General features: G+C 39.8%; 1 protein-coding gene across 2 annotated transcripts in view; it reads left to right on the forward strand.

Annotated features, from left to right (window-relative positions):
* The window catches only part of SGTB (small glutamine rich tetratricopeptide repeat co-chaperone beta), a 58,626-nt gene that overhangs the window by 37,437 nt on the left and 6,706 nt on the right, over positions 1–14,483 (forward strand). For both annotated transcript variants that reach the window (XM_009449080.5, XM_526906.9), the window contains exons 6-8: positions 2,014–2,118; positions 6,686–6,824; positions 6,924–6,986. In XM_009449080.5, coding sequence (XP_009447355.1) covers positions 2,014–2,118; positions 6,686–6,824; positions 6,924–6,986 — 307 coding nt within the window. The remainder of the gene's footprint in view (positions 1–2,013; positions 2,119–6,685; positions 6,825–6,923; positions 6,987–14,483) is intronic.

Consider the following 14,483-nt stretch of genomic DNA (forward strand, 5'->3'; position numbering starts at 1 on the left):
CAAGCATAAATATGAGTTTTCTTGAAATCTCCTTTCTGAGTACGTATGTATCTATGTGTCACCCATTGAAGTATATAAACTTTTCAAGGTTGGTCTCTTAAAATTTTCTCTGAGTTAAGCTACTCTGAAAGGAAGATCTGTACTTGTCTGGAAGGTTGTGCTCCTTATACAGTATAACTTTAATGAATGCTTATTGACCTGGAATCCTCACATTGGATGGGGAAAAGTCAGTGATCCAGACTCACATGTTGTTAATCTGCTTTGTGGAAACCAGGCTATGATGGGAATTTCTCATCATCTTCCTGTTAATTAGAACTAAACTCCTATTTCTTCTCCTTTTCTTCCCACTAAATGTGCTGAATTTTTAGTGAAAATTTAGTAGGTTTATATTCCCAGGTTCAGCTTCCAGAATTGGCAGTATTTCTTTTAGCTTCTTCTATCCAGGATTGGTTTTACATAACACATCTGTTCATGGATACCTAGCAAATAATTGATTTATTACTATGTACATCCAGTATTTGTAGAGTATAATAATAAGCTGGATGTGATATAGAAGTAGTATTAGATAACCCTAATCTATAGTTTGATTGACAGGAGGAGATTAGAACATACTTAAGAAATATTGAGGATTAGCAAGGATCCTCACTGATACTTGGAGCTAGGTGGTGTTTTAATCAGCTTTATTGTTTTCGTGTGTGCTTATTAGATTCCAGCTAGGTCCTTGAAAGACATGACCTTTGACTAATTTCAAGGAAGAGAGATGGTTTACTGGGTGGTTAAGCAAAAAGATTGTTTTTAAGGACAATTAAAACAACATATATGGGGCCAGGTGCGGTGGCTCATGCCTGTAATCCCAGCTCTTAGGGAGGCAGAGGCAGGAGGATAGCATGAGCCCAGGAGTTCAAGACTTGCCTGGGCAATATAGCGAGACCATATTTGCTACAAAAAGGAAAAAAAAAAAACAAAAAACAAATGTGGGTAAAGAGAGAATAGAGGTAGCAAAAACAAGAGTAGTGCTTCTCAGATTGCAGTGGGAGAGGAACATGAGGTCAGAGACTTGGGTTAGCGTGAGACTCTTGCCTGTAGACTGAAGAACATGAAGGAGCCTAAGTTCATTTCTGGGCTTGCAAGCAAAATTTTCAGGGAGTGCTTCTTTACCTTTATTAATGCAAAGGGTACCAGGTCTTGGAGTTACAGTGTTGGAGGCAGAGGTGCTGTGCAGCATAGCATTCTCCTTTGCAGTTGTGAGAAATCGAAGCAGTGGTCAGCACACCCTGGCCCTCCTTGGTCCAAGAAACTTCTGTTTCTTGGTTGCTGGCGCCCCACTTTGACTTCTGAGCATCTGTCTTAGAGCTTCTCTTCTTTCCTGTTTCTCCTCTGAACTATTTCTTCCTATTTGGAAACGTTATTGAGGAGAGTTCACAACTGCAGGGATTTTGATCTAGGCAAGTGTTCTTTTTCCAAAGTTGGCTCTTCAACCTTTTGATGAGGGACAAGATTATGAGAACTTCTGGGAGACTGAAAGAAATAAAATACAGTTGGCCTTAGAAATGAGTGAATGAGAGAAAGTGCCAGGGGACTGGGATATCACTTTTACTTGTAGTTTAACCCTACCATTAAAGTGATAATAGCACAACCCTCTGTGTAGCCATTCACAGCAATCACTCACTCTTTGTGCCTCCATAGTAGCCAAGATGTCCTAGCTTTTTCACTTTTCTGTTTGGACAAACTAGAAAGGGTATAAATAGGTAGACTAGTTGTATGACTTACATATTTGTCCTTTCTATAGCAAAGCAAACAGTGAAAGGCAGCCTGCATACTTTTTTCTGCACAGAAGTTTCTGAGCTTTTTTTTTCATTTTATTACATAATTATCTTAGACAGTTTGACTTAGAAATTTAGTGGGAGTGATCTACAAATTGGAACAAGAAAAAGGTAGTATTATTAGTACCTGAAAATCTAAATTAGTGCCTTGAAAACTGCCTTTAATAAAATTCTGTTTTCTTTCTCTTAGGGCTGCTGCTCAGAGCAAATTAGGTCACTATACAGATGCAATAAAGGATTGTGAAAAAGCAATAGCAATTGATTCAAAGTACAGCAAGGCCTATGGGAGAATGGGGTAAGTTCTGGGAGAATGTTCCAAGTAGTACCATGTAGCATCAGGTATGCTGTTCTTAATGGCTTGGTTTTGAATTTCCTGCTTAATGTTTTACCCTCTGAACTAATAAGAGGATAAATAAAACATAAGGGAGGAAATGACTACAATTTCTTTGACTAGGAAGTGAGATGATTGATGACTGATTTGATTGTTGGAGAAAATTATATAACCGTACCACAAATCTCAGATGAGCACTCAATATTGCAGACAGTTCTATTATTTTTCCTTCTATAGTCACCTTTCCACTCTCTGATGTGACGATTTCATACCTCTTCCTCTCCCTTCAAATTTCCACTACCCCCTCTCTGGTGACTCTCAACTGATGCTATTGCCTTACACTTAATTGAGAAGCTAGATGCTTTTTGAAGGAAAACAACTCATTTTCCTCCTTGCAAATCCATCAGTCTGCCTACATTTGTATCTACACAGAATGCCCTTTTTTCTTGTTAAAATGGAAGCATTCTGGCTGGGCGTGGTGACTCACGCCTGTAATCCCAGCACTTTGGAAGGCCAAGGTGGGCAGATCACTTGAGGTCAGGAGTTTAAGACCAGCCTGCCCAACATGGTGAAACCCCGTCTCTACTAAAAATACAAAAATTAGCCAGGCATGGTGATGAGCACCTGCAGACCCAGCTACTCAGGAGGCTAAGGCAGGAGAATCACTTGAACCTGGGAGGCAGAGGTTGCAGTGAGCTGAGATAGAGCCACTGCACTCCAGTCTGGGTGACAGATTGAGACTCTGTCTCAAAAAAAAAGAAGCATTCTTACCTAAGACCATTGCCTCCACTCATGCTTTAAGATCCCATTCCCTTGTACCTTCTCCACAACTTTGCAACTATTACGATCCCCTTCATTTTCTACAACATTAGATCTTCCATCTCTAATAGATGATAATGGTTGGCATGTGATCAGGTCATAAAAAGTCATTCACTGAGCCAGGTGCGGTGGCTAACACCTGTAATCCCAGCATTTTGGGAGGCCAAGGTGGGAGAAATGCTTGAGCCCAGGAGTTCAAGACCAGCCTGGGCAACATAGCAAGACCCCATCTCTATAAAAATACAAAAATTATCCAGGAGTGGTTGGGTACACCTGTAGTCCCAGCTACTTGGGAGGCTGAGGTGAGAGGATTGCTTGAGTCTGGGAAGTCGAGGCTGCGGTGAGCCGTGATCGTGTCACTGCACTCCAGCCTGAGTGACAGAGTGAGACCCTGTCTCAAAAAAAAGAAAAAAAATCATTAGTTGGACCCATCCCTTTACCCAGCGTTCCCCTCTAGCCACCATCCCACTTCTCAGTTCCTCGTTCTCTGCCCCTGATGGTTATCTGTACTTGCTGTTTCATCTTTGTCATCTCTTTTTTTCTTTTTTTTTTTTGAGACAGAATCTCGCTCTGTCACCCAGGCTGCAGTGCAGTGGCGCGATCTCAGCTTACTGCAAGCTTCGCCTCCTGGGTTCACGCCGTTCTCCTGTCTCAGCCTCCTGAGTAGCTGGGACTACAGGCACCCGCCACCATGCCCAGCTAATTTTTTGTATTTTTAGTAGAGACGGGGTTTCACTGCGTTAGCCAGGATGGTCTCGATCTCCTGACCTCACGATCCGCCCACCTCGGCCTCCCAAAGTGCTGGGATTACAGGCGTGAGCCACTGCGCCCAGTCACTATTAACTTATTGTCAAAATACATCACTCTCTAGGATCCTGACACTACACTTGCCCTGTTTCCCCTTCCACTTTACTGGATGCTCTTTTCCAGTCTCCCTTGCTTGTTCTTCCTCTCTACCATCTCTAAACAATGCTGTATTTTAGGGTTGCATCCTCTGCTGCTGCTGTTTCTTTGTCTTCTCTCTGCTCAGTTTATCCTGCTCCATGCTTTTAAAATTCATCTACAGTTGATACTCATTGTTTGCAGATTCTGTATTTATGAATTTGCCTACTTGCTAAATTAATTTGTAATCCCCAAATCAATATTTACACTGCTTCTGTGGTCATTCATGTACATGCACAATTAGTGAAAATGTGTCTTCTGATGCTCTCGATCTCAACTGAGGGTGAATAAGGTGATGCTCTATCTTTTTGTTTCAGCTCTCATGCTGAAACAGTCTGTTTAGTGCTACATTTTTTTTTTTGTATTTTTGTGCCTTTTATTTGTGATTTTGCTGTTTACAGTGGCCCCCAACTATAGGCTGAAGTGTTATCTAGTATTCCTAAGTGCAAGAGGACTGTAATGTGCCTTATGGAGAAAATACATTTATGAGACAAGCTTCATTCAGGCATGAGTTAGTGCCGTTGGCTATGAGTTCAATGCTAATGAATAAAATATATATATTAAATAAAGTTTCTTTAATCAGAAACACACATAAAAACAAGATTATATATTGATCAGTTGATGAAAATATGACTATTTACAACAGTTGCAGGAACCTAACTCTGTATTTTCCCTAGGAACAATTGTTCAGTATTTGCTAATTCATTGTTCATGGTGACTTTATAGAACAGGACTACTGTGAATAAGAATCAACTATATATATTATTGGATCTAATTTATATGTTTGAACTCCATACTCATATATTCTACTACTCTTCAACTCTATGTTTGGATGTTTAATAGGTATTTAAACTTAACATGTCCCAGACAGAACTCATGTTCCCTTCCAAAATCTTTCCAGTCTCAATACATTGTACAATTAGTTATCTATCCCATGCACAGGTCAGACGCCTAAGAGTCATCCTTCATTGTTATTATGCCTGACATAAGTACTGATACTCTGTCATCAAGTCCTGTCAATTCTAGTTTCTGTATATATCTTGAATCCAAGTGTTGATCGCTATCTTACATATAGCCCTAGTCCAAACTACATCTCTTACCTAAGCTACTGCAATAGCTTCCTAACCGATCTCCCTGCCTCCATTCTACCCTTCTGCCCACGTAGATCCTCTACATAGAAGCCAGAGTGAGCTTTCAAAAGCACAAATTGTATCATGTGACTCCATTGCAACCAGAATAAAGTTCAAACTCCAAGCAATGGTCCTCTATCATCTGGCACCCAACTGTTCTCTGACATCATCTCTCCATGCTTTGTTTTCTGTGTTCCCTCCTCATCAGCCCTTGTCCTGTTCCTTAAGAATACCAAGCTTGCATCTTTCTTGGGACCTTTCTGTTTACTGCTATTTCCACTACAATGCTCCTCCCTCATTTTCATGACTGCTTTCTTTACATCACTCAGATCTTTCCAATGTGGCTACTTTTTGAGCAGCTCTCCTATTCATTCCTTTAATATTGCCCTTTTTATTGGCATGCTTGTTGCCTGTCTTCCCCAGGTAGAATGAAATTTTCTTAAAGACAGAAAACTTTATCTTTTTTTTTTTTTTGAGATGGAGTTTCGCTCTTGTTTTCCAGGCTGGAGTGCAATGGCACAATCTCCGCCCACTGCAACCTCCGCCTCCTGGATTCAAGCAATTCTCATGCCTCAGCCTTCCTAGTAGCTGGGATTACAGGCGTCTGCCACCATGCTTGGCTAATTTTTGTATTTTTAGTAGAGACAGGGTTTCACCATGTTGGCCAGACTGGTCTCAGACTCCTGACCTCAAGTGATCCACCCACCCTGGCCTCCCAAAATGCTGCTGGGATTAGAGACGTGGGCCACTGCGCCCAGTCAGGATCCTCAGTATCTTTAGATATTATTTTAATAATATTCTTATACATCATAGAGTTTCAGTAAATAGTTACTGACTTGACTCTTGATTAACTGGGGACTCTGATAAAGTATCATACATGGTTGACTGGTAGAAAATGAATTAGGTTCCGATAAAGCGAAAAAGAGAAAAGAAAATAGTAATTTGTTTAAAACAAACCGAAACCCCTAATACTATGTCACCATATATACAGTTATTGTTTAGTTCTATAGTAATTTTTCAATAAGTAAATTATAACTAGGTAAATATGAACATTAAAATTTAATACCTCTTTGACTTGTGCCTGGTATAATTTGTTATTTGAGTTGTAAAGGATGCTAATTTTATCTACCTCTTTTGATCAGGAATAGTTATCTAATAACTACAGCCTGTTTTCTTAATGGCAAATTGATATTGTTCCTCTGTTAGGAAGAAGAAAGCATGTAGGCCATTTTGAAGCACAAATACAGTTTAGAGTCCTTAAAAATGGTGTTAGCATCATGGATTTATGTGACCACATGATTGTCAACTCACATCTTTTGGAACTTAGTCTAGGCATTTATAAAGCAAATTATTTTACATATTAAGCTTAAAAATGATACAGTAAGTAAGATAATCTCTAAGCATTAAATTCATGATCTATAGGACAACCAGGTTATCAGCAAGCAGAATGGAGTGAGTTCAGATGTATAGAATCTTAAGTTGGAGGGAATTTTGCTCCCGTGAGCCATAGTACAGTGAATAAATTAAGTGTAATCTGGATTAGAACTGAATACCAAGACAGACAGACGTTTGACGATGTTTGTGATGTCCTGATGTTCTTTAATCATATATCTGATATTCTTATATTCTATTCCCTTCAGGCTGGCCCTCACTGCCTTGAATAAATTTGAAGAAGCAGTTACAAGTTATCAAAAGGCATTAGATCTTGACCCTGAAAATGATTCCTATAAGTCAAATCTGAAAATAGCAGAACAGAAGTTAAGAGAGGTATCCAGTCCTGTAAGTTGTTAATGCCAAATGAGTGAAGTATTTTCTGTCATTCACAATTTATTGTAATTGTAGATACTGGACTGATTCTCAGATATAATTGTTTTACAGACAGGAACTGGACTGAGCTTTGACATGGCTAGCTTGATAAATAATCCAGCCTTCATTAGTATGGTGAGTATACTTTCTTTTCTGCCTCTACTGGCTATGTTTTCCATAGACTATGTAGCTATGCAATTTTTTTTAGAAACAAGTGAGTTTTTGTGGTGGTGGTTGTAGTGGAGTATTGATATAAGGCTATAGCAGGGTTCTGTTTTTTTATTTCCAACTTTTATTTCAAGTGCAGGGATAAATGTGCAGGACGTGCAGGTTTGTTACATAGGTAAAACGTCTGCCATGGTAGTTTGCTGCACAGATCCTCCCATTACCCAGGTATTAAGCCCAGCATCCATTAGCTATTCTTCGTGATCCTTCCTCTCCTCCCATCCTCTGCCCTCCAACAGGCCCCAGTGTGTGTTGTTCCCCTACATGTGTCATTGTGTTCTCATCATTTGGCTCCCACTTGTAAGTGAGAACATGTGTTATTTGGTTTTCTTTTCCTGTATTAGTTTGTTAAGTAAAATGGTAAAATGGCCTCCAGCTCCATCCATGTCCCTGCGAGGGACATAATCTTATTTCTTGTTTTGGCTGCATAGCATTCCATGGTGTATATGTACCACATTTTCTTTATCCAGTCTATCATTGATAGGCATTTGCATTGATTCCATGTCTTTGCTATTGTGAATAGTGTTGCAGTGAACATACGTACGAATGTGTATTTACAGTAGTAAGATTTCTATTCCTTCGGGTATATACCCAGTAATGGGATTGCTGGGTCGAATGGTATTTCTGCTTCTAGGTCTTTGAGGAATCACCACACTGTCTTCCACAATGGTTGAACTAATTTACATTTCCACCAACAGTGTTAAAAGCATTCCTTTTTCTCCACAACTTTGCCAGCATCTGTTGGTTTTTGTTTTTTTTGTTGTTGTTGTTGTTTGTTTTTTTTTGAGACAGAGTTTCACTCTTGTCACCCAGCCTGGAGTGCAATGGTGTGATCTTGGCTCACTGCAACCTCCACCTCCTGGGTTCAAGCGAATCTCCTGCCTCAGCCTCCTGAGTAGCTGGGATTAGAGGCACCCACAACCATGCCTGGCTAATTATTGTATTGTCAGTAGAGATGGGGTTTCACCATGCTGACCAGGCTAGTCAAATGACCTCTGGTGATCCGCCTGCCTCAGCCTCCCAAAGTGCTGGGATTACGGGCATGAGCCACCACACCTGGCCTGTTTTTGAGTTTTTAATTATAGTTGTTCTGACTTGTGTGAGATGGTATCTCATTGTGGTTTTGATTTGCATTTCTCTAATGATCAATGATGTTGAGCTGTTTTTTCATATGTTTGTTGACCACATATATGTCTTCTTTTGGGAATTGTCTGTTCATTTCCTTTGCCCACTTTATAATGGGGTTGTTTTTTTCTTGTAAATTTGTTTAAGTTCTTATAGATGTAGGATATTAGACCTTTGTCAGATAGATAGATTGCAAAAATGTTCTCCCATTCTGTAGGTTGTCTGTTTACTCTGTTGATTGTTTCTTTTGGTGTGGAAAAGAAACTCTTTAGTTTAATTAGATCCCATTTGTCAATTTTTTCTTTTGTTGCAATTGCTTTTGGCATCTTCATCATGAAATCTTTGCCTGTGTCTATGTCCTGAATGATATTGCCTCGGTTTATAGAGTTCTTATAGTTTTGAGTTGCACATTTAAGTCTTTAATCCATCTTGAGTTGATTTTTGTATATATATGGTATAACGAAGGGGTCCAGTTTCAATTTTCTCCATATGGCTAGCCAATTCTCTCAGCAACACTTATTAAATAGGGAATCCTTTCCCCATTGCTTTTGCCAGGTTTGTCAAAGATCAGATGGTTGTGAGTGTGCAGTCTTATTTCTGGGTTCTCTGTCTGTTCCACTGGTCTATGTGTCTGTTCTTGCACCAGTACCATGCAGTTTTGGTTATTGTAGCCCTGTAGTACAGTTTGAAATTGGGTAGCATGATTCCTCAGCTTTGTTCTTTTTGTTTAGGATTGCCTTGGATGTTTGGGCTCTTTTTTGGTTCCATATGAATTTTAAAATAGTTTTTTCTAATTCTGTGAAGAATGTCAATGGTAGTTTAATGGGAATAGCATTGAATCTATAAATTGCTTTAGGCAATATGGCCATTTTCACGATTTTGATTCTTCCTATCCATGAGCATGGAGTGTTTTTCCACTTGTTTCTGTTCTCTCTTATTTCCTTGAGCAGTGGTTTGTAGTTCTCCTTGAAGAGTTCCTTCACTTTGCCTGTTAGCTGTATTTCTAGATATTTTATTCTTTTTATGGCAATTGTGAATGCGAGTTCATTTGTGATTTGACTTTCGACTTGCCTGTTGTTGGTATGTAGGAATGCCAGCAATTTTTGCACATTGATTTTGTATCCTGAGACTGTGCTGAAGTTGCTTATCAGCTTAATCAACTTCTTGACTGAGACAATAGGGTTTTCTAGATATAGGATCCTGTCATCTGCATATAGGGATAATTTGACTTCCTCCCTTCCTATTTGAATATGCTTTATTTCTTTATTGTGCTTCATTTCCCTGGCCAAAACTTCCAATACTATTAATTTGTTGAATAGGAGTGATGAGAGAAGGTATTTTGTCTTGTGCTGGTTTTCAAGGGGAACACTTTCAGCTTTTGCCCATTCAATATGATATTGGCTGTAGGTTTGTCATATATGGCTTTTATTATTTTGAGGTATGTTCCTTCAATATCTAGTTTATTAAGAGTTTCTTATATGAAAGGATGTTGAATTTTCTTGAAGGCCTCTTCAGCATCTATTGAGATAATCATGGGGTTTTTGTCTTTAGTTCTGTTTATGAGATGAATCACATTTATTGATTTGCATATGTAGAAACAGCCTTGCATCTTGGGGATGAAGCCTCCTTGATTGTGATGGGTAAGCTTTTTGATGTGCTGCTTGGATTCAGTTTGCCAGTATTTTGCTGAGGATTTTTGTATCAATGTTCATCAAGGATATTGGCCTGAAGTTTTCTTTTTTGTTATTGTATCTCTGCCAGGTTTTGGTATCAGGATGATGTTGGCCGCATAGAATGAATTAGGGAGGAGATCCTCCTTTTCAATTTTTTAGAATAGTTTCTGTAGGAACGGTACCGGCTCTTCTTTGTACCTCTGGTAGAATTCAGCTGTGAATTCGTCTGGTCCTGGGCTTTTTTTTTTTTTTTTTTTTTGGTTGGTAGGCTATTTATTAGTGCCTCAATTTCAGAACTCATTATTGGTTTATTCAGGGATTCAATTTCTTCCTGATTCAGTCTTGGGAGGATGTATGTGTCCAGGAATTTATCAAGTTCTTCTAGAAATTCATTAGTAAAATTTCTAGTTTATGCGTATAGGACTGTTTATAGTATTCTTTGATGGTTGTTTGTATTTCTGTGGGGTCAGTGGTAATATCATTTTTGATTGTGTTTGTTGGAATCTTCTCTCAATTTCCATGTAGTTGTTCAATTTCCATGTAGTTGTGTGGTTTTGAGTGAATTGAGTGCCGTGTGGTGATGAGAAGAATGTATATTCTGTTGTTTTTGGGTGGAGAGTTCTATAGATATCAGGTCCACTTGATCCAGAGCTGAGGTCAGGTTTGAATATCTTTGTTAGTTTTCTGTCTTGATGATCTGTCTACTATTGTCAGCAGAGTGTTAAAGTCTCCCACTATTATTGTGTGGGAGTCTAGTCTCTTTGAAGCTCTCGAAGTACTTGCTTTATGAATCTGGGTGTTCCTGTATTGGGTGCATATATATTTAAGGTAGTTAGCTCTTCTTGTTGAATTGAACCCTTTACCATTATGTAATGCCCTTCTTTGTCTTTTTTTTTTTTCTCTTGAGACAGAGTCTTGCTCTGTCACCCAGGCTGGAGTACAGTGGCGCAATTTCAGCTCACTGCAACCTCTGCTTCCTTCATTGTCTTTTTTGATCTTCTTTGGTTTAGAGTCTGTTTTGTCAGAAACTAGGATTGCGACTACTGCTTTTTTCTGTTTTCCATTTGCTTGGTAAATTTTCCTTCATCCCTGTATTTTGAGCCTGTGTGTGTCTTTGTATGTATAGTGGGTCTCTTGAATACAGCTCACTGATGGGTCTTGTTTTTTTATCTGGTTTGCCATTCTGTGTCTTTTAATTGGGGCATTTAGCCCATTTACATTTAAGGTTAGTATTGTTATGTGTAAATTTGATCCTGTCATCATGATGCTAGCTGGTTATTTTGCAAACTTATGTGGTTGCTTCACAGTGTCACTGGTCTGTATACTTCAGTGTGTTTTTGTAGTGGCTGGTAACAGTTTTTCCTTTCCATATTTAGTGCTTCCTTCAGGAACTCTTGTAAGGCAGGTCTGGTAGTAATGAATTCCCTCGGCATTTGCTTGTCTGTAAAGGATTTTATTTCTCCTTTGCTTATGAAGCTTAGTTTGACCAGATATGAAATTCTGGGTTGGAAATTCTTTTAAGAATGTTGAATATTGGCCCCCAATCTCTTCTGGCTTATAGAGTTTCTGCTGAGAGATCTGCTGTTAGTCTGATGGGCTTCCCTTTGTAGGTGGCCTGGCCTTTCTCTCTGGCTGAATGGCAGGGTTCTTAACGTGTCCATGTACCTCCTGTGGGAAAGCCATGGATGGACTTTAGGAAGCTCATGGATTTTCCCAAAATTATATATAAAAATCTGTGTACATGTGTATGTGTGCATTTTTCCAGGGAGAGCATCATATTTTTCATGAGATTGGCAGAGGAATCTGCCAATATATGAAAGGTTAAAAACTACTCTCTTACATAAAAGTGGTCCTAGGAAGATATCTAACATCTGCAGTTTGAGTATTTGGCCATCGTGGTTCCCTAGGCTTGCCCCTCGGCATTGTCTGCCTTGTTTTCTATCTTTAGAGTTTATTTGATATAGATAGATAGATATAGATATAGATATCTCATGTGTTTGTCCTCTATTCTTACAAAACAACAAAATAATGTATGGGCCTTTTTGAGAACATACACGCTCTGGTCCAATATGTGGTAACTTTGATTTAGTGGGTTTAGGATGTTACCAGGGCATATCAAGCTCCTGGGGTGACTGTATACTTTGGATGAGAATTATTCTATCACATGATATGCCCTTGGAAGGCAGGAATCAGTTTTTATTCATCTTTTGTTTCCTTCAAAAAATGTGTCTTGCATCCATTAAATCTTCTGTTGAACTGAAATGCACAGATGACTCATTCCCAGTGAGATAAGTCTTTTTAGCAACTGGTAGTTTTTATTTTTCCCTTATCAAATTTCAGCCTTCTTACCGTGCTAGCAAATACATGTTTTGTAGATCTTGTGACTTCATTTTTTTTTTTAAGCGTGGTTACCCATTCTAGGACTCAGGTTATGGCATTGTAACAAGATGTGAAAAATGGAATTCTTTTAGTTTCAGATTTGGCTTAGGCTCCAAGCTGCTATGTACCAAAATAAGGTGTGAGACCACCATGTAGGAGTTGCAAAAGATGGGGATAAAAAACATGTTTTGTGACTCATAAAAAAGGCCAGGTTGATGGAAATTAAAACATGATTTTTGGAGAGAGCTATTAGAGTTTTAGGGCTCCCTATATGAAGGAATTAGGGAGGCTTGCTCTCATCTCAAGCCCTCACTGAGAAAGGGCTTTTCTGGTACAGAGACTTTCTACCTGATAGTTCAACTGGATAGCCAGTGGCAGAATTAGCTGTGTGGTTTGGGCAGTTACTGTACTGATGAGAGTGGAGCAGAGGTGTTTCCTGTGGACCAAGGTGAGCACACACAATTGTGAGAGAGTGTGTCTGAATATGTTCAAGAGGCTTTCCTGGAAGTGTGACAGGATCCCAACACAGAGAATCTCTGGAGGACTGCCAAGAACCTAAGACTGAAGGGAAAGTCATAGCATCCATCCAGAGGGTAAATTACCCTTTTCAAAGAATAGGTAAGAAATCTCCAGGGGCCTAGGGAAAGGAGAAGTGTCTGAAGAACACGACAAAGTACCCCATAAGAGAACCACAGTAGTTTTTGAATACCTTGCAAACTCAAAAAGCACCAATGCAAAACTAGTAAGATAATACCAGTCATCAAATAAGAACTTTGCTGCTCCTTTCACCTTTCCCTCCATTTAACCCTCAACCTGGAGGGCCACAACTCTTAATCAGCAAGCTGAGGGAAGAGGACTGGAAGCACTACAGGATAAAGAAGCACTATAGGCCTTGGTGTGGTGGCTCACACCTGTAATCCCAGCACTTTGGGAGGCTAAGATGGGCGGATCACTTGAGGTCAGGAGTTCCAGACCAGCCTGGCCAACCTGGCGAAACCCCGTCTCTACTAAAAATACAAAAATTAGCTGGGCATGGTGGTGCATGCCTGTAATCCCAGCTACTTGGGTGGCTGAGGCAGGAGAATCACTTGACTCCGGGAGGCAGAAGAATCACTTGACTCCGGGAGGCAGAGGTTGCAGTGAGCCGAGGTCATGCCATTGCACTCCAGCCTGGGTGACAGAGTGAGACTTCATCTCAAAAAAAAAAAAAAAAAAAGAAAATAGCCCTATAGGACGGCGGTCCCCAACCTTTTTGTAACAGGGACTGGTTTCATGGAAGACAGTTTTTCCATGGACCATACCGGGTGTAGGGGGTAGGGGCAGGATGGGGAGAGAAGCGTTAGATTCTCTTGAGGAGCACTCAACCTAGATCCTTCACATGCGCAGTTCACAATAGGGTTCTTGCTCCTATGAGAATCTAATGCTGCAGCTGATCTGACAGGAGGTGGAGCTCAGGCAGTAATGCTTGCTCGCCCACCGCTAACCTGCTGCTGTGCAGCCTGGTTCCTAACAGTCTGTGGCCCAGGGGTTGGGGACCGCTAATATAGGAAACAGAGCAGTCAATGGTGCCTCTTTTCTACTACAACCGGTCAATCTGTAGCAGGCCCATGCTAGGAAGGGAGAAGTTTTACCTATAAATGAAGCTTTATGTATTTGATTGTTACACTGAGACATTAATTGCTGAACTGGAGGTCATTTTATAGAACTTACAGTGACAGGAGGATTGCTTACTGAAAAGTGACTGGAAAAGCATAGATCTGTTCTAAATTTCCTCTAGGTCCTAGATTCTGGGAGAAGGGGAAGAACTACTGTTGCAGAACTAGTTTAAAGGGATTGCAAAACACAGCATTTCATGTTTATAGCTCATACATCCTGCTTTTCCTGTGTAATGCCTTTAGCACTTATGGGTTGCCTCAGAGGCACCAATCCTGACTGGGACTTGAGGAAAGTTTTGAATTACTTACGAATCAGTCAGTGATCTTTCTGGTAATATAAGCAAGTGGTGGCTTTTCCCAACACCTCATAGAGAGTCTGTGAATATAATCTATTGTCTACAAAGATTTAGACTAAATTCAAATTTTACATAAATATTGTTGACATTACCAATTTGAGGGAAAAAATGTGATGCTTTCAAAATAGAATGTTTTAAAAGTATGTGTGCACATAAATATAATTCCTTGTGCCACTGTAAGCATGGGAAGGATTGAAATTGCTGGGCCCCATGGAGCAA

This window comes from Pan troglodytes, chromosome 4 (genome assembly GCF_028858775.2).
Source record: "Pan troglodytes isolate AG18354 chromosome 4, NHGRI_mPanTro3-v2.0_pri, whole genome shotgun sequence".
NCBI lineage: Eukaryota > Metazoa > Chordata > Mammalia > Primates > Hominidae > Pan > Pan troglodytes.